Raw genomic sequence first — 21,252 nt, forward strand, 5'->3', positions numbered from 1 at the left:
CAGTTTGCGTGTGATTGATCACATCGGTTTTTATTTATGATTTATACAGAGTCCCAACTGCTTTGGTTTCAGGGTTGTTTTGGAGATTATTTAACAGATATTCTCTGAATGATGACAATACGCAGACATTCAATTTAAACATCAACAGTCTTAGGTCCTGAGGATTATAAAAATCTCACGGGTCGATAACATACACACATACAGTACTGTGTCACTGCTGTGGCAGAAAAATCAAGTCATTTTTTACCGTATTTGAATAAAAAAAACATGGTACTTTATGCACTGATGAGTTTCGGCCTTCATGCTCTTGACACCTGCTAAACCAATCTGTAATTTCAAAGTACATGCGAGTCAATGAGAAAACAGGCTTTGTGATGTATATCTTGAAAAACATCCTGCACATGTTTTTCAGGCCACCGAAGTGATTATAGAGGTTTGATGGAAATGGTACACAGAGAAAAGCTCCTACAGCCCTATAATGGGTTACAAAAAACAACATTTGAGCAATTCAGTAATGTCTGCTTACCACAAGTCACTTAATTGGTAATAGGATTGGCATTTTGTTCCTGTCTTCTTAGGGAATTAAAATCCCCCTGGAGTTATTTTTTCTTAACTTGCTCGTCGCATCTTCACTGGACATCATGAGTAGAGTCCCAGTCTTTGGGGAAATACAACAGATATGCTGTATTATTGAGACAGCTGCTTTTTTTTTTCAGTTTCCTAGAAGCTTGCAGAATAACATGGCTCTTGTAGTTCAGGATAGTATTGTTATTACATTTGGGTCTCAGAGAAATCCCTGTACACTCGTGTGGCAGAGATGGCAGGTTCCAGTATGATTACTATGATCAGGTACAGTTATGTCAGTCACGTTTTGCAAATACTGACAGTCCAGAGCTGAGTTGAAATCCTCCATTCTCTGGTTACGTGTTCGAGTTTCCTGACGTTTTGTTCATCAGTGGTTTAAACAGCACCTATCCTGTGATGGGGTACTTGTAGAGTCTGTAGGTTCGGGCAGGTGAAGTAAGGAGCCGGGAGGAAACAAGTCGCTATTCCATTGGAGGCGAATGGCAGCGTTGGCCCGTAGAAAACCTCCTCCTTCCCCTCTGCGCTCAGATCCAGCACCTGGAAACAGGAAACTTATATGGTGATTTTCCTTATAAATTACCTTCAGATACACTGGTATAGATATGACTTAGTGGTTTGTGTCATAAGAGTAGTTTTTGGCCATGTTGCGAGGATGGCTATATGAGTTTCTAAGATGGTCGGTTGGTTTGTCACTTTGGTCCAAACTGAAAAACCTCAACAACTTCTCGCAGGAAAAAAAGGACTGGAGGACACTGATTGATGCGTAGCCTTTAAAAGTGCAAACAGTCCAAGGTTTTGAAAATACTGTGACTTCATCGGAGTCAAAATGGACAGTTTTCATTGCTTAATTTGTTGAACATGATTTCAAATCTGTTAGCTAATCCAACTAAGGATGGGAGTTACCAAAGCCAATGTCCAAGCTACCCAAACAGTATATTATCATCACATCAGAAACAACACAACGCAGACATATCTGATTACTGCATCCACTGGTTGCGTTCAATTTGAGGAAGCATGGAAAATGCAGTTCTTCATTAAGGTTAAAGGGCTCCACTGTGTTGACAGTGTGAATCTAATATACCTCTCTGTAGAATAGTGAGTTAATAATGTCTCCACCTCCATTCACACGCACACACCCACACAAGGTGCAAGGAGCAACTTAGGGTTCGTGCTCAATGTCACCTGAGCATACAGCTACAATTTTACATAGGAAGAGCTTGCACAGAGGAACAGAGGAAGATTGGGGGCAGAGTAGAGCACATACATAAGGGCAGGGTTGACTAAGTCTTATTATTCTACCTCGGTCTTTTTCTCTCCAGTATGTTTCTTTTACAATCGGCGTTCCGATCCACTTCTTGGCTATAGCCCTTTTTACATGCTAAGAGTAATATTTGTAGAAAATGTTTGTGATGAGCTTTAAGTTTGGTTGGTATATTAACTACTACAGAAAGGCTGGTGAAACAACCATCATTCTCTTAACCCAGTATCATCTTCTTTTTATCTCTGGAATTAATAAAAATTATATACAGATATCCTTCCATTAACCAGAGGGTAGCGAACTGAATTTTATATATGTTTCAGCCATTTTTCCCTTTCTACTTCCTTCTCCTTTACCACGAAGGTCAGAAATCCTTGGAGGACTGTGTACATGGTCCCTTGTTCAACTATACAAGATGTATCCTTTCATTAATTTCAATAGTTATTTTATAATTACTGTGCTGCTGTTTCACTTCACCGAATGAACAGGATATTATCAGTAGAAAAGCTGACTTCCTATCACTTTATCTGATAATTCTGACGTGTCACAACTGTTATGAGGCCAAATGTACATCTCTCACCTGAATGCATGCCAGAGGCTCGTTGGTCCAAATGGAATATCCTCCAACCACATAGATCCTGTCATCGTGGACGGCAACTCCGGACTCGTTTTGACCTGGGGAGGACAGAGCCGGCACGTTGTTTCACTGTGCCAAGCAGAGGGCATTCAGACAATATGACTTCCGTGTCCCCCGAGAGGCAGAGAGGGAGATAAATGGAGAAAGATGGGGCAAGGGCGGGTGTGTATGGAGAGCCAAGATTGAGCTCTCGTTCTCTTTCCTGTGACTTTGTCTTAAACTTTTACAGATATAATTGGAGGAGACGATCCCAGAACAAAAGAGGAAAGTCATACAGGAGTAGAGAAGGAGGGAGGAATAGTAAAGTCACCTGAACTTTAAACCTCGTAAGCCTCTGCTGAACACTGTGACATGAAATGAGAGAATGAATGACCACGTCCTAGAGTACAGTGTGTGCATGATAAACTGTGTCTCTGGTGCCTCTAGGTCCATGCTGGTGGAGGTGGGATGGAGTACCACCTCCACCAGCATGGAGGCTATAGTAGATGCATGCCCACCAGTCCAAAGTAGAGATATATGTGTTTTCATTGTATATCATCCTGCCACCTACTCACAACCAGCAGGGAGGCATTATGTGTAATGTTTCTATCTAATGAGAACGCAGAGAGCTTTACTCATCCTATGTTTCCATCCATACAGTACGTTCGGAGTTAAAAGCATACTGTGGTCTCAGTAAAATAGGATTAATTCCCCTGAAGTATTTCTCTGTAACATGAAAGGTCCAGTGTGTGGGATTTATGGGGGTCTACTGGCAGAAATTGAATACAATTTTCATAATCATGTTTTCATTGGTGTATATTAGATGTACATATATATATCCACACAGCAAATAGGCCTTTGTGTCAGGAGTCCACCGTGTTGTCACAGTAGCCAGGAACAGACAAACCGAACACTGGCACTAGAGATGGCCTTTCACGTTTTTAACGGCCACCATAGCCACCATAGGGGAGGGTGAGGTGAGGGGTGTTCAGTTGGTTGCAATCTGCAACTTAACCACTTCACACACTGGATCTTTAAATACTCATTACTAAATAAGCTACAATCTGTAGATCTGTGGCCCCAAAAGCATTTTGTCCACAGCACACAATTACAAAGAAACAAACGTTGAACTGCAAACGAGCACAATTATGACTCCCCATGGACTTTTTATATTTGTAGAACTTTCCTGGAGCCGGAAAAGGCTATTTTAAAATCTGTGATGTCATTACAATGTAAAGTCAATGTAAAGGAACTTGTGGGCGGGGCCAGCAGAAGGAACACTACTGTGCATATCCAGTTGGCCACATACCCCAGAAGGAAACCTGGAAGCTAGAAACGTTTTTGCCACATGTGCCAGCAAGCAATTATTATAGGACTTGAGAGGTGCCATCTTTGGGTCAAGGGAAATAACAAAACTGTTCCAACCTGGGTAAAACACTGTGCTTTCACGTAGGACCCCATCATTTATAGAAGCTATGTGAGACCATATGCTTTTGGGGCCTTGAGTAGAAAAGTTAGCCATCTGAGGAATTCCAAGCTAATACTGACACTGTTTTTAGCTCTGATTTGCTTCCCCAATGTTACCTTTCACTAACATAGTAGTTTGCTGGTTGCTAACTTTGTCTCTCTGTCGTTTGGTGCTGTGTTAGAGCTTTGAAACTTCTTTAAACGGCTGCCTGCTGTGGCGCAAAACAACCAACCAAAACTTTAAAGTTGCAGACTGGAAAATTAAAGCAAAGCTGGGCTAGCTGTTTCCCATTGTTTCTAGTCTTTGTGCTAAGCTATGCTAACCATCTCCTGACTATAGCTTCATATGTAGTGTACAGATGTGAGAGTGGTATTGACCTTTTCATATAACTCTTGGTAAGAAAGTGAATGGGCGTATGTCAAACTATTCCTTCAAATGAGTAGGCCTACGTATGTGTTACGTAGAGGTTTGAGCTTGCAAGCTGTTTTTGCAGCAGTTTTAGTGTGATGTCCACCTATGTTTCTGTCTATAGCACAGTCTTGCAGACCAGAGAGTTGACCAGTTGGTGACTATCACCTGATTAGTCATCTAGAGTATAAATGTGACAGTCTACGCATGTTCACATGTGTGGTTAATGAATAAATTTGGAACTGCATGCACTGGTCACGTGTGTGGTTTCTCCACTCTGCCCACCCGTGAGGAGGCTGAAGGAGCAGCGTGTCCATTGGTCCAGGTCCATGTTGTAGGAGTCGATGTGGCGGACCAGGATGCGGTCGTTGTTGTAGTCCAGGTCGTTCCCACCCAGCACGTAGAGCTGCCTCCTCACCGCCGCCATGACGTGGTAAACTCGCCTCTGCAACATGGGACCGCGGGCCAACCACTGGTCCTGAAAGCGGAGGTGACGGTGGTGGAGAACGGATTAGGGTAAAGTGATGGATGGAGGGGAAGAAAGAAGGAAGAAAATGATAGGATGCAGATGAGAGGGAGGTGAGATGTAGTACGAAGAGGGAGGGAGAGAGAAAGAGAGAGGGTGGGAAAGGAAGGAGGATGAATAAGAAGATTAATATTTAAGCATATCCATGCATGGGTAATTGATGTATGCTCAGTGCTAGATAAATAACGTGACACTGGAGCTCTGGTTTGTACTAATGACTTCCCTCCCTATTTCTAATCATATGTTTCAGCCACTCCATTTTACACCGAGGATCCCTGCTCATTTCACTAAGTGTGTCGAAGCTTATTTTGTGTCAGTGTGTGTGTGTATGTGTGTGCAAGTGTTTGATTGAGGCAGAGAATGAGAGTGTGTATGTGTGTGTGTCTGCTGGGAGCTGACGGGTGGCCATCTGTTGAGGGTAGAGTGGGTGGGGGGTTGCTGTTGCTCTGGCAGGTGAATGTAGATTCATGGTGAATACAAATGAGACTCTCTCCCTCTCTCTTTCGCTCGCTTCTTCGTTCCCTCGCTTCCACGCCGACATGTACAAACACAGACCCATATGGATGTGCACCTTACGCACATACACACTGCATACCTCCATACCTTTCGTATACAGCCTCGCCGAGATCCAGCCCTCTTTAACAGCTGGCTCATATACATACACAAACAGAAGCTGCGGCTTACTACATTCCACTACTGCTAGATGTGTGTGAGTAATTCAGATAGAGAAATAATTAAATCGATTTGATGCACCGGAGACTGCAACAAAATGAATGTTTGTTAATATATGATTCTTGACTTTGTACTTAAGATAGAAGGATGTAACCTTATAGAAACAATATTAGGTGGATTTACATTACAGGAGCAGTTCCAGCAAATTACAAATACTTTAATACTGATTATATTCTAAAGTAAGCGGTAGAGTTTTTTTTTTTTTGTAGTTTTCCTAGCTTCCACGATGCCATCATTAATTTCCATATGGTGTGAGAATCAATTAGCACACTCTTGACACCTGCCTGTTGTGTAATTCATCATAGGGAACACAATGTCTGCATTAATGCTCGGAAAAAAGCCATTAATGTTACACTGATGCTGTTTAAGAGTAGATTATTTTTCAAGAGTATACTTTGCATCACCTTGCAACAATAAAATCACTCTGGCGACATTCACTGTCAGGTAAAGCCAAATTTGTTTTTGAAGGTTTTAGAATGTGAACAATATTCAGAGAAGAAACGACTTTGAAAAATCCCAAAAAGAATAGAGAAAGATTAATTATGTAGACAGTAGACAAAACAATGTAGTGACAGAATTACAATATGGAGAAACAAAAGTTACAGTACTGAGTAAATAAAGTCCATGAGCCAATAATTTGCGGGCCAAACAGAGCAAGTTTAGAGGTCTGACATCTAAATTAGCGTGGGAGTTTCTGGCACAAATTCACCTACTCGCAAGGTGCATGGAGAAGGGAAAGCAGTCTTGAAGGTCCAACACTATAGCAACACTTCCAGTGCTGAGAACATCAGACCAACATGTTTGCAGTAGACCGTGATGACTTACAACACTGTTGCCAGTTTGCATGAAACAATTTCAGTACAGTGATGTCCAACTTCTGATTTTAGACACTGATGGCGACGGCCACGAGCTGAAAAACGTTGGTCTAACAATAACGTGTTTCTTAAGACAACAAGTGTTGATGGAGTTTTTAATCTTTATGTATGGAACTAAAAGAAGCCCAATGGCTACATGGAAGATAATAAATAAATAAATTCAATCTAAATTTCTATTATGTGATTTGTTATATGTTATTTGTTATGTGTGTATCATCTGACACCTTTACACAAATTAAGTTCCCAGTTATTGCTAGGTTAAAGTTATCTAGATTTTTGATTTGATTTTTTATTTCTTTTTTATTTTTTTTTAATGATAAATTAGTATCATACTAGTGATACCATACTTTATAAAGCTCATATGGTGAATGTTTTATAGAACCAACTTTCTATACACATCCAGCAGACATGTTACACCATCCAAAGTCATATTTCTGGCCACTGTCTTTTAACTCTTTTAACTGTTTTGGTCTCTAAGTGACGGAAACCGAGCTCTTCAGCACTGTCTAGTAACTAACTTTGTCTGGCTGTCTTTTAATGCTGAGCAGGTAGCATACAGTGGGTTAATCAGATCAGTTTTACTGGAAACATCTGCCTGCCACCACTGGAAACAGCACTGATGACAGTGACAGCAATAGACATTGAGAGGGAACTGAAACTGTTAGGTCGCAGGCCAAGCTGAAAGATGCTGTAAAGCTCCATAACACAGAAGTAGACGGTTGAGACTGAAACTGTGATTACAATTTTGTGCAGGTGCGACCGACACCTTTCGTGTCACACATAGTCGTTTCATCCGTTTTTGATATGAAAATATTGATTTGAGCAGCTTTAAAGTCGTGAAACTCTACAGCATGCTTTGGAATAATAAGTCTAAGGAGTATAAGTTTAACAGCTCATCAATTCACAGTTACCTGATCTGGGTCGTACACCATCAGTCGATTCTGGTACTGAGCTGTGTTCGTCACCCCACCTGTAATACAAAGGAACAACACTCTTTATCGGAGAGCAAAAGACATTGGTACAAATGTGCATAAAGCCTCTGAACTACGTGTGTGCATGTATATTAACGTATAAAAGCAAGGTAAATGTAATGCCTATGTGAGTGTGTGAGTATCTTGAATCCTTCCTTATCTCTGTGTACCTGAGACCCAGAGCAGGTTGTCAGCCACACAGCCGGCGTGGCAGGACAGTGAGCGGTCGAAGGGTTGGACAAACATCCACTTGTTCCTTTTGGGACAGTAGCGCTCCACAGAGGGCAGCACCTGCCTCAGCTCATTCCTGCCCCCCACTGCGTACAGGTACTGACCCAGAGCACCCAGGACAAAGTGTTCTCTGCAGGCCTTCATGGAGGCAATCTCAGTCCAACAGTTGCCCCGGGGGTCGTATCGACAAGCAGTCCTCACCGCACATGTCCTCCCCGTGGCATGCTCCACCTCCCCACCCACAACAAACAGGAAGTTCCCCATAACAGCCACACAATGGTGGCTTCGCCCGGTAGGCATGGGCGCCAGCTCACTCCAGTTCGACCCGCCTGCGACACGTACATGCTCCTGTGCAGCCGGGTTGAAATACCGCAGCTCCCTGACCCTGCTCACCTCCCGCTTACGTCCACCAGCTATGTAGAGGGTGAGAGACTGGAAACGAGGTCGGGTGCGGGCCGACTGGCGGAGGGGCTGGGCGAAGGTAGCGTGGTGGTAGTCCAGGGCCTCCTCCACGAGGGCGGCAGCAGTAGGGCTGGACTGGACCAGAGGGTGGCTACGGGCAAGGTGGTGCAGTGTGGGGACGTCCATCAAGCCATAGCGGACATGTTGGAGTAGATCCTCAGTGTACTGGTAGCGACAGTCGTGTTCCAGCCACAGAACAACCAACTAAAGGCAAATGGAGGAGAGAAGAAGTTATATACTTTGGGCCTAGTGCACTCATTAGGTGGTTGCTTAATTAAAATTTGCTTTTATTTTGATAGGACAGGAATGGGGGAAGAGAGAGGGGAGGACATGCAGCAAAGGACCACAGGCTGGAATTAAACCCAGGAATCAGCATCATACATGGGGCGTATGCTCTGCCAGGGGAGCCATGAGGACAACTACAGATTTATTTTAAATAGTGACGAGAGCAATCACCATTTTGTTATGTTTCCTATAAATCTGGTAATTGCGTACAACATTTTACTTGATGTTCACCCACGTCCATTTTTTTTTTTTTTTTTGTTGATTTGTTGGTTGGTTTGTCAGCAGGATTACACAATAACAACTGAATGGATTTACACCAAACTTAGATGGATAGACCCAAATAACTTTCAGTACAGATCCACATAAAGGGACTGATCTAGGATTTTTTTCTTTTCAGTTTCTTTAAGATTGTGAGATAGGGTGATTATTTCTCAGGGAATAATGCATGGATCTTGATGAAAAAAAAAATCAGCTGCGAACTACGGAGGCAATTATTTCGGTCTGACACGCTGATGCTCTAGTATGATATCTCGTGGCAGCGAATGCATTGAATATTTCACCTTTAAATTCTCTGTTCCTCCTTTGGTTATTATTGATAAAAGTTGAACAAATACAATATGGTTGGTTTGTTTTGACATTTTTGGTGGAATGGTGATCCAGTTTTTCATAACTTGAGGGTAGGGTCCAAAGAAAACATCCACATCCTCACCCAAAACATTTTCATACAGTCCCTTAAAAGTGGGGTGGGAGGAAGAGGTTGTGAGCAGAGAGAAGGGGGAAGGAATAAAGGGTGCAAGAGGAGAGTAAATGGAAGGAGGAAACAGGAGTCAGTTTAAAAATAAGTAAAGATTAGAAGAATAAGCGAGAAAAAAGGAAGAAAGCGAGAGGAGAGCACCTCAGAAAACAAATGAGTGTAGGACTGCTAATCATAATTATTTTTCTAGACACCTAAAGGCTATTAGGGCAAGACTGAGGCAAGCCGACACTGCATCCATACTTGCCAACACACACAAGTACTTATTAATCAGCGGCATTCAATATACAGACTGTAAATATCCACAGGCACCCTCCTTTGTTTAATGCAGGCGGACTGGGTTGCAGAGAAGGGATTTAATTGAACTTGAGAGCGGTGGAAGGTTATTTAGCTGCGACGAGGTGTGAATGTGGGCGAGATGACTGGAGATCACTGATACCATCATCAGGAAAACAAAGTGGTTTTAATCCGTGCACACACACAGAGAACTTAGTACAGCAGGATAAAGGCAAGTTTTTTGGGGCAGTGGGAACTGGGAACATGCTGTTTTCTAACAAGGGTGACCCCGGACGAAAATTCGCAGTATCACACCAGAAATCAAAACACAGCATTTTAGTGTTTGCTGGCTGGTGAACAGCTTTTCTTTTATTTCCTCCTCCAATCCTCTGAAGGAGTGAATATGCAACAAACATGCAAGTCAGGACTGTCTTTTTGTGATATCTGTGCCACTCTCCTGTCTCTGCCTCCTTCTCTCTATCGCTCACCCCGCCTCTCTCCTCCTCATTGCTCTGAAGTGACAGTATATGTGTGTGTGTGCTTGGGAATGTGTGTGTGTGTGTGTGTGTGTGTGTGTGTGTGTGTCAGTGTGTGTGTGTGTGTGTGTGTGTGTGTGTGTGTGTGTGTGTGTGTGTGTGTGTGTGTGTGTGTCTGTGTGTGTCTGTGTGTGTGAGCGTGTGCACTACGGCAGCTGACTGTGAAGGTCACGCTGCATCACACAACTTCCTCAGGGCACAGAATAAATCAACTCCTTCTCCCTCCTTCCCCTCCGTGCTGAAAGAGAAAGTGCGAGAGGGTGTGTGTGTGTGTGTGTGTGTGTGTGTGTGTGTGTGAAAAGGAGGGAGTAAGACTACAAAAGAGAGAGAGAGGGAAAGAGATAGTGAGGGAGAGAGGTAAGGGGAGGGGGTGGCAGAAGAAAGGCAGAGCAAAGGATGGCAAGAAAGAAGAGAGAGGGGGGAAAAAAACAAAGCCAGAGAAAATGTGATTTCCAGAGCGTGAGAGACTCGAAGAAAACTCTGAGTGACAATGATTGACGGCCAAGCTATATCAGTCCGGTATTGGCGCGCACACCCCCCCTCACCCTTTCGGACGACGGCCCCCGCTTGCCGTTCGCTTCCGTCTGATGCCCAAATTAACCTTCTGGGCGAAGTGAAGGAGGCCCAAAGCAGCCTAATCAGAGGCTGATTATGGCGGCGGCGGCTGGCTAAAGGGTCAGGGTAATTGTGCCATCAGAGGCCTGATTGTTTTCAATCAGACGGGCGGCCGAGTGACAGCTGGGGGATTGGGGCCCTGATGGAGCCGCGGTGGGCCTAATCAGAGAAGAGAAGGGGAGAAAGGCAGAGAGGGAGAGAGATCGGAGGGGGAGGGCGGGAGGGGGAGGCTGATTGGTGCAAATGAACAGTCAAAACAGTGAGTCCCCACCCCGCACTGCCGCTTCACTCTGCAATCCCAGCAGTTCATGACACATGCACGTACACACACACACACACACCCATGGCCGCTCACACAGACTGACACACAACACACGTGTCCATAACCATAACATCAGAAACAGTCCTTCCTACTGCATATCTGCATTAATATAAACAAACAATACATGGAGATGCAGCTGGCAGTGTTTCATTTGTTGTTTCATGTACTGTGTGTGTGTGTGTGTGTGTGTTATATGTAAAGATTAATTTGGTTCCAAGGTGCAATGTGTTCAAATTTACAAGCTGAGATGATTGTTTCTCACTTCTTTTTTTTTTTTAAACACTGCCATAACACCTTACAAACCTACCTGTGATGAAACACACACATACACACACACACAGACACACGTCTGGTACCTTCCATATCTCCTCCTCGCTCAGAGAGGTGAGGCGGTCGCTCTTCAGCACCTCCCTGAGGAGGCGGTAGGGCAGCTGCAGGGCCTCCTCCTGCCTGCTCTGGCTCAGCTCAGACAGGTGCTCCACCAGGAAGCCCACCACGGCCTCCTCTAAGGCGGGGAGGTGGAACAGGTCGGCCACGCGGTACAGCTCCAGGTAGTTCACACTGCTTAGTTCCTGCAGGGTGAATACATAAACATACAAGTGCATATGATCTGCTAAATATTATGATTTCTCAGGAAGTATGTTTTAACGTATGTGAACTCCTGAATATTTTTGTTTTATGTAAGCCATCTTTTTTTAAGCATATGTCCCATTTACCAATTATAGATGTCCTGTTTGGGGTTTTTTCAACTCATCTATAAAGGTTAGACACATTCATCCCAACACATACTGCATATAAGCCACATATATGCATTATGTATATATGAACTGTGGGATCATCTCAGTTTCATAGTTAAATGACAACATTACAGATGCCAAATGTAGAGAAAGACTACACAAGGAACCGGGGAAATAAAAGATAATGATGCTTGACTAGTGGAATAAGACTGCCATCTTCTGGCTGTCCTTCAGAACATACAGTCCAAACATGCATCAGCTAAATCCCCTCCTCTCTCAACGTTTAAAACACATTAGATTAAAGATCCTTATTAAAGGTGGAAGATGCAACATTTTTATGGGCTTATAAACAAACAGAGACAGCGCTCTTGATACATATATTCAGACTACAGGTGTTTTAGGCTAATTTAATCCAAATTCTCTCGAACTGGAGGAGAAATCTGGTCTGGGACCTCCGTTAGTACCATTGTTCAGCCCAGATGATAATGTGAGGGGTTTACAGATCAAGTCTTAAACGTCCCGAACATGAGTTTCTAGATGTACTTCGTAAGTTGTGTGTTTTCACAAATTATTATGAAAGACAGACGGGGTGAGATCAAAAAGAGCCAACTGCCAGCCTAAAGGTCGTACAGGTCAAGAAAATAGATTGTTAAAAAGTTACATGGTGCCCCTTTGAGTATTGGAATTATGATTATACAAATACAGCAGTAACTACCACACATCCATACCAGTCATAATGTGTCATTACTATCATTTCAGATAAAGGCCTCACAGTGCTATACACAACAAGTGTATTATTGATCAGTTGTTCAATATTCAATTAGCTCAGTTCAGCACATCAATATCCATCATATCCATCTGAGGTGGACGGTCGTGACTGGCTGATATATCTGATTTTCAATCTATTGGTGCAGTGTGTGATGTTATTGGTAAGGCCTTACTGTCCATTATGCACTCCAGCCACATACCAAATAAAACATCTGTCTGCATCAAGGATGTTAGCAGGTAAAGAGATGAACAAACAGAAAATTCAATGGCTTATTCAGGAGGTCGTCGTTGTGTCTATAGTGAGGTATTGGCTGGCCACTGCAAATCAATAACGATGAGGCTTCTGCAACCACCAGATGGCAGATTTGAGCTATGTTTACTATAGTAAAGAGACAGTACAGACTGATGGTAAACAGTGTAAAGAGATGATACTATGGTGGCAGAGATTTGACATGCACATGCTGAATTAGTCTTGCAGAGTATGTATTATGTATTATGTATGCAATTAAGTGATTCTAAAACCACTGCAAAATGCATGGATTCCAGGCAGCCATCAAACACTGTGCATCAAATACCTCAGAGTGATTCTGCTTCGCAACGGCTTCAACCTGATTTGTTTTTATCTACTTTTGGCAGCATACCCAGAGGACAGTAGGCCGACTTTGCCTCTGTTCCAACACATTCATCTTGGTCCCGGTGATAAAATACATGAAACAAGCAGCAGAGTGGCCTAGTTATTGAAGAGACCTGAATCAGGCACCTTAGCTGACAAGCATCCACCCCCCTGAGGTGTCCTTGATCAACACTGGGAATCTGTACTGGCTTTGAACTCCCTGTGGAGGGAGGGGGGCACACACCAGACCATTAAATATAGATTACAGTAGACTGGACGTTGTTAAAATTTTGATATTGACAGCAATGTTTAGGTTACTTTTTGCAGCAAACTTTGCAGTGATGTTAGTTTGAAAAGAACACTTCCACTTTCCTACATTGCTTCCTTGCTGAGTTCTAGATGGGAAAATCGATACCACTCTCTACTATCTGTATTCTGAACATTAAACAAGGGCCAGATGACAGCTGTCTTAGCTTAACATAAAGACTGGGAGCAGGAACAACTCGCTCTTTCTAAGGGTATAAAATCCACCTACCAGCACCTCTAAAGCTCCATAATTCTGTATATTGTCTTGACTTAATCTAGCCTACACAAAAAGTGTAGTGTAATGGAAAAGCACATATCACATCCTTAAAACCAAATTTTGTTTTCGTAGGCTGAAGTTTAAATAAATGAGTATTGACATATTAAAGGCTCAATATGGCCGATTGCGTTACAGAGATCTACTGAAGTTAGCATGCTAACTGGCTAGTCCCATCCCTTTCCAAAGCCCCTGTGCTAGTAATGTAAACAGCACCCCGTCAAGATCGCTAGCTGCACAGCAAACTGAGCTAACTAGCTAATAGCAGCTACAGTAAGCAGCAGTTAGTGGTCATTCTTGTGATATGCTGCCCCTTTTTTGTTTTGTGTATGAATTCAACAGGTGGCCAGTTCCTAGTTACTGCACCTTTAATCAGAGACAGAGCTTTAGAGGTGCTGGCAGATGTTGTTACCCCTCCACTGAGGCAGCTAGCTGTTTCCCTGTTCCCAGTCTTTGTGCTAAGCTAAGCTACCTGTCTACTGGCTCTAGCTTCACATATTGCTCTCAGCAATGTAGCGAATGTATTTCCCAAAATGTTGAACTATTCCTTTATTGATTTATTGAGCACAAGAAGGATTAAACTCAATGTCCATTTACATGATATCTGTTATGACATGTGTGTGACGAGGCCACGTTATGTGGATCTTTGTCAGTATTTTGCAAAACACACAGCATAAGGCTAAGCAATTTAATGTTGTTGACAGCCCGACTGTGGTTGCTCTTGTCTTCTACTCAATTACGGTGAAAGGATGATGAGGCCACATCAGTGTTTTTGTCATTAAAATTATGCAGCCAGAATCAATATGTTCTCCATTATCCCCATGTAAAATTATAGTGCATAACGTCCCATAACAAAGACAGGGCATTATCATAAACCTAAGATCCTGGTCCACGCTGTTGTTAGTCTAAAGGGGAATGGGCTACTTATTGGTTTCTAGTGCAACTGAGAATTGGATTCTCATACTAATACAATAAACATGTGAAATGAGTCCTAGCATAAAACCTATTAGCTCCACTCAAGTTAAGTGGTTCATTTGTACAGTAAATTTCCTTGATGCTCCCCGCAGACAGGATTAAATCAGCTGACTGTTCTCCAGTGGAACACAACTCTCAAAACTCCATGATATTACAGGATTTCCATTAACCTCGTGGGACCTCTAGTGTGAACCGGTTACTCCTGAATCTGATTCCTCTTATTACTGTATGTCTCCAGCTCAGCACAGGGGTGTGTATGTGTTTGTGTGTATATGTGTGTGTGTGTGTGTGTGTGTGTGTGTGTACCTGGATGAGGTAGTGGGAGCAGAGGCTGAGGAGCTCCAGCAGCTGAAGGTGGCTGCCAGCAGACAGGACGTCCTGGATCACCGCCGGCTCCAGCAGGATCTGTCCAGAGGAGACAACCAAGGTCTTTGGATTTTTTTGTTGTTGTTCTACTTTAGTTTTAGTTTCACTGCAGTTGGATTGCAGTTAGTTATTACAGAGAGTTACTGTCATTTGGTGTTGTTACATCCCTTCATTGGGAGGAAATGAAATTATAGGTAAAGCATGTTTTCTTCCTGTTTGTACAGTAGGTAATGGCTATCAGTCATATTAACCCTTAAATGCATTAGGTCTGCACAAGAGAAACATGTTTCACCCTGTCTTGTTCATTTATTGGCTGGACATCAGCAAAGCGGAGATCAGCCCTTTAAATGCAAAAGTCTCTCCCTGACTTGAGTGAGCGATGAAGTTACACCATCGGTCCGTCGAGTGTCTTCACTCTGCTGCTGCTCTTTCAAAATGAATAGGTGCGAACAGTCTGCTAGGGACGGACAATACTTTAGTTTATGTATTAAGATTGTGAACATGGTAAACATTACACCAGCTTGCAGCTAGCCTGGTTTTGGACTCTCAGTCTGGTTTAGTCACTATACACATTATCAGGTCATTTTTCCCATTTGGCACTGTTGTGTGTGACTGTGATTTTTGATTTTGAGCTGAAATATTTCACCAGCAGCTAGTTTGATAGTGAATTAATGATTTCCGTCAGCCTTTTATTGTTTCTCAAATATGAGAATTAGTTGCTTTTCTTTGGAAATAAAATAAAATAAGAAAGGATTAGCTGAAGCACTATTTGGGCTGACTTATTTGTGTTTGGTAAGGGAAATGTAGCATAGCACACTTTGTATACACCTAAAGTATATTGGGATATGTTTAAAGATATGGTTTTGGCATGAGTGATAAACAAAATTGATATATGGGAAAAAAAAACAAAAAAAACAACCCTGATAGATATTTTCTACCCGACAGTAGAGCCTATCATATTCTTAACTCAATTTACAATGCAAGTTCGGCTCTGAAGCAAACAGTGAGCCAATGTCACCTGAGCTAAACTCAGTTGAATTGGAAAACCAGGCAGTGTACTTTATATCTAATTTCATTATTTATCTTTGATTTTTCATTTTTGGTGGATTTTGGTTGCGAATCACTGAGAATCCTGTCTGTATTCCAGGTTATTTAAAAATGTTTTTAGATGGTGCAACAGGGACAGGGAAAGCGAAGTGTGACAGATTGCACAGCATAACAAGAAGTGCTCTACCCATGTGTTCGATTCATCATTATCATCCTCCCAGCAAAGCAACATATTCAGGCAATTATTACAGCACGGATTCTGCCAAAGTGCTTCCTGTTGAGCTGAATGAACAGCAGCTGAAAGCATCCTTCTGTTTCCTCTATAATACCCACCCATACGCATTCAACATAAATGCAGCCGATTCGTATCACTTCTAGGAGCCAAGTCAGGTATTACGTACTTGATGGAGGGTAAACTGCCCTTTTTGTGTCTACTCTCAGCACACTAACAGAACCACATGGAGTTAAATGTTCTATTAATCATTGGAGTAATAGCCCAATCAGACTGAACAGGGCCCATGTTACCTGTCACAAAGCGGACTCACCTATTCCAGATGAAATTTGGCATTGTTTTGAAGAGCAGGAACAAACCTTTGATAATCCATTCAGCAGCACTGGCCTACATAGCCACAGAGGCGTGACAGCATCAGTAGTGAAAGTGAGAAAAAAAATGACTTCATCACTCGTCTCCCTCGCCTCTCACTTCTGTTGATACACCAGTGGGCTGAATATTGTCAAGCAGCACTCATGGCTATCGTTTTGTTGCTATAGCCTACTCATTATTTCTGATTTCTGAAAACAGAAGAAGCATTTTTTTTGTTTTATTTTGACAGAACAAATTCACTTTCCTCTAATGCCTGTTTGTCCACTTACTGTAAATGATGTCAAAAACATTTGAGTCACCAGCTGCGCTTAATCACATGCTATGCTCCATATAAATATGAACATTATTTGAGCAGTTTCATGTAAACGGTTCACTGGAAAGAACTGTGTAATTGGTTTATGATAAAATATTTCCCCTCTAACTAAAGCCACTTCCAAAAAACCTCAGCAAGCTTTGCTGGGAAGTATTTTTTTTTTCCCCTCTGCAATTAAGCTACATGTGCACATTTATCACAGTATGGTTTCCTGCCAGGCATGGGCAGTGGTCCAATTAACCACCAGCACAATCTATGGGTTTTATATAAGCTCAGTATATTAAGATAGAAAGCAATAATACAGTGAGTGGTTCCTTGCTTCCATTATTAGAATCTGTATGCACAGCGCCCCAGTGGGAATAGAAAGACTTCATTCTTTGATCGCCAATCAGATAAAAAATTCTCTTAATAAGAGGAAAACTAAACTCAGAGAAGCACACCTATTTTAGACATCACCACTACTTTTATTAGATGAATTTAAGCTGAGGCAAACAGCAAACACTCCATTTTCTCCCCCTTCGTTGGCTCAATCAGCGGCATCCTGGCAGACAGCAGCAGCAATGAACCCCAAATAATCACAGTAATAGCTGTAAGTAAACGCTCTTCATATCCTGCTCTCCTCTCCAGAGGCCCACTACAGTTGGAGCACTCCAACCTGACACAGCAGAAGTTTTATAACACCGTGGCAGGTTCAGTGTGGGAGTTTGGCGTGCTCTTGTGTAAACCGACATTTATTGCACTTGTTACTTGCGAGCCTTCACCTGGAGGAGTTGACAAAATGAAAGTAGCTGCTGCTTGTAAGGCAGAATACAGAAGACTTCTACCCAGGATCTGACCCATGAGGGCTCAGTTCATTCTTTCAGCTCAGAAAAATTAATTTATAATCTGTAAAATTACCCAACTGTGGGTAATAAAAGACTGCAGGATGTTCCAGCTGTTTAATTGATTGAGTTATCCACAGTGGTCTTGGCGTGCAATAAAAATCTCATTGAAGTTACTTGACCGACTTCCAGTCTGAGAGCATCCCACAGCAGCATGTCTCCTCACTCGCACTGCTGGCCTATGACATGTGGCTGAAGGATTTTTAGTAGGTCATTATTTACGGTGTGGGGATAAGCATATTGCCCTCATCTCATCTGCTATCATCTCCTCTGGGCGGACAGGAGCTGAGCCAACCAAAGCAGGGCGGCTTGCAAGCCTGCTGTTGACCTACTTACACTGCCCAACCACTCACTCTTTGCTCATTTCCACTGTGGAAATAAAATTAGGAGTAATTACAAAGTTCCTGGCCTCTCAGTGTACTGCATAAGCCGCTGGGCTGCTTATTGGAGCGAGGATCGCTGGCACTAACAAGGTCAAGGAGGGTTATTAGAGATGATCGCACACTTATTCACGGGATGGGAAGGCCAGAACAGTGACCTCGCGTGCATGACCGTCTCGCTGCTTTAGTATGGAAATGTAATACTGTGCTCTGTTACTTCAGCTTTCTTGAATTTCACTCTGTTTCTTATTTAGAATCCCAGAATTATGTTCAGCAGTGTGACCACAGAGAACAGAGCAGCGACAGGGAGAGGAGCGAGTGGTAAAATCTGTTACAGCACCTGCACCCTCCTGGATGACACTGTATCCAAAGGCACGCTGCAGTAGAAGCTGCTGGTGCTCAGATTAAAGTGGTAATCTGCAAAGCCGCTGTTTTGATTTATTTTGGTTACATATTTGGCAATGGTGAAAAGTAACTACTGTGCACAAGTACCATTTTAAGTACTCATACTTTACTTGAGTAGCCCCGTTTTTTGCTACTTTAAACTTATATTTAACTGTATTTTGGAGGGGCATGCTGCTCTTTCTATTCTAGTAGTAAGGGTTGTTGTTGCTAGTTACTTGCAGATAGAGTTTTTGGCCTTCAAACATTTTATCTGTTTAAGACATTTGATTCACTGGAGTGAATTAAAGGACCAGTGCAAGAATTTAGTGGCATCTAATGGTGAGGTTGCAGAAAGCTAAAAGGCCGTCTCTTGAGCCAGCGTTTGGTTTGTCTGAGCAGGGCTACTGTAAAAACATGGCGGTGCAACATGGTGACTTCTGTAGAGGAGGACCCTGTAGACCTGTACATATAAAGCCTTGTTCTAAGGTGACAAAACACGACAATTCTTAGTTTCAAGTCAGCTCTCCTTGAACCAGCATCAACATTAAAATTCCACTTATACATCGATGCTTCCATAATAATTCAATATCATCATAAAACACAGTGGAAGGGGCTATTCTGCATAATGTGCAGTCATAGTATGTACATCTAAAAACAGTATCACTGTCAGTGCTGGCAACATGCTAGTTAGCTTAGCATGTTATTAGCCGGGTGTTGTTGGTTAACATGTTGTTCACAACTGTGAGCTTTGTTGTGTGAGGTAGCTGAGGAGGCTTGTTTGGCCAAATTCTGTCAGTGCAGGCAACGTGCCAGTTAGCTTAGCCATGCCTAAGTTAATGGCTTAGTAAAGCCATTTAAATGTGCTTAGTGAGGTTGACTATGTCTCCATTATTTGATGATGAGGGTGCTTTGGCATGAGAAATATTTTCTTGGAGACCAACATTAGCTAAACAGTGTTAGCTTGATTTGGAGGGCTGTGTTGAGTGTGTGGGTGCATCTGGGAGGCTGGAACACACCGCTGAGGCTTTACTGTGTCGTGGGCCCAATTCACCAAACACCAGTCACACCTGAGGAATTTACACACTTGCCTGCGCTCTTATTACACTTACACTATACTGCATCATATTGACACTATTTTCTGTTTTTCTTTTGTAAGCCAGGTCAAAGATGCATGTTTGGAAATGTTCAGTCGTCATTTATAAGACTAGTGGAACTAGATCTGAGCGATTCATAGCATTCGGAGGAAAATCAATCACCATTAGCCTAAGCAGGTGCAATATAGATTTAAGACCATTTGTTTGGGAAAGGGCAAGATTCAAGGACAGTTTAAAGAAGAACAGTGTCATCTGTCAGAGGTCACCTAATGATACAGTAGGTCAGAACATCATTTAACATAAATACTGGGCTTCCAACCACATTTTAGCACTGATAAATCATTTTGCTGATAATATTTTTGTACTCTCAATTACCAATAATTTTGAAAACATGACCTTTATTTACCTTATGCTAATTTAAGTTCTTCCACCATCTCTAGTGCCTGTGGTTTTTGCTCCGGTGTTTCTGAACAGCACTTCCCAGCTATGACCTCCCGATAAAACATTGTGGAATGTACTGTGACGTGTTTTTTTTTTCGTGGATGACGAATTTAAGTTTCTGCAGGCACTGCTCTTTGCTGTTTCTTTTCAACTGTGGTAGACATTGCTCAGACTCACCTGTCCGGTGTAGGCAAAGTCCAAAGCGTGCTTCAGTCCAACGCTGGTCACTCCTTGCAAAGTCACTTCGTCTGCCTCACTCTCCACCATGCACAAGCTGAACATAGCCTGATGACACATACAGTAGCCAAAACATGGGAGGTTAGCTGAGGGAATACCACATCACAGATATTTCATCTGGGATAATCTGTCTTTGGTTAAAAAGAGGAAAAAAAACTGCACCATGGGACATTAAAAAAGATCAATAACCACAGACACTGATGCTGAAATCAATCCAGCTTTGTTCTTCCACTCCATCAATGTTGATCATATCTGTCGTTCAAGTATAAACCGACTGACAAATCGGTTTTGTATGCCCATGTGCTGAAAAAGCAGCATCATAGTTAATCAAAACCTGCCAGACACAACATCCTGGAGCCCTCCTGTATTGATTTACCTGCCTCGGGCCCGGAGGTCAGCAGCGATAAATAGCACAATCAGTACTTTCTGTGCTACAGCCTCTCTGTCTTTCTCTCCCTCTGTCACGCACACATGTGCACGCCACTCCGCATGTGAAATCAAAGCAGTGGACGCAGCGTCTGCAGTCTGACCCCGCTGTGCGTGAGTCCAGCTTGCTGCTCGCTAATCAAAGCTATTGACTGGTGTCACACCATGAGGGGATGACAGAGCCATTGATCAGGGCAACCAGCAGAGCGCAGCAGCACGGAGGGGGAAAGATTGAGGGGAGGATGATGGGTCAAATGTGGCCATGATGAAGATCAGCTCAACTTGTCTTTTCATTTATGCAGCACAGCAATGTTGTGAAGCCTTTAAGGTTATAGTTAATATTCTTTGTCTGTATTGCAAACAGACAACATAAATTGCGTTTGAAAAGTAATTCCAGCTGCTGTCTTTCCCCCACAGTTTTCCTCGCCTCAGGATAGTGATCTAGTTAACTTGCAATTTCACATACTGTATCTCTTTAATCACAGT

At 42.7% G+C, this 21,252-nt stretch overlaps 1 protein-coding gene across 2 annotated transcripts in view; it reads right to left on the bottom strand.

The window, feature by feature from the left end:
• The window catches only part of klhl32 (kelch-like family member 32), a 31,792-nt gene continuing 10,540 nt past the window's right edge, over nt 1-21,252 (bottom strand). For both annotated transcript variants that reach the window (XM_084357538.1, XM_084357537.1), the window contains exons 4-11: nt 20,281-20,388; nt 14,900-14,998; nt 11,277-11,492; nt 7,610-8,336; nt 7,380-7,438; nt 4,621-4,813; nt 2,424-2,518; nt 1-1,122 (exon numbers count right to left, since the gene is read on the bottom strand). In XM_084357538.1, coding sequence (XP_084213664.1) covers nt 961-1,122; nt 2,424-2,518; nt 4,621-4,813; nt 7,380-7,438; nt 7,610-8,336; nt 11,277-11,492; nt 14,900-14,998; nt 20,281-20,388 — 1,659 coding nt within the window. In that variant the 3' untranslated portion in view covers nt 1-960. The remainder of the gene's footprint in view (nt 1,123-2,423; nt 2,519-4,620; nt 4,814-7,379; nt 7,439-7,609; nt 8,337-11,276; nt 11,493-14,899; nt 14,999-20,280; nt 20,389-21,252) is intronic.

This window comes from Pagrus pagrus, assembly GCF_965226575.1.
Source record: "Pagrus pagrus genome assembly, chromosome: 7".
Classification (NCBI taxonomy): Eukaryota; Metazoa; Chordata; class Actinopteri; order Spariformes; family Sparidae; genus Pagrus; species Pagrus pagrus.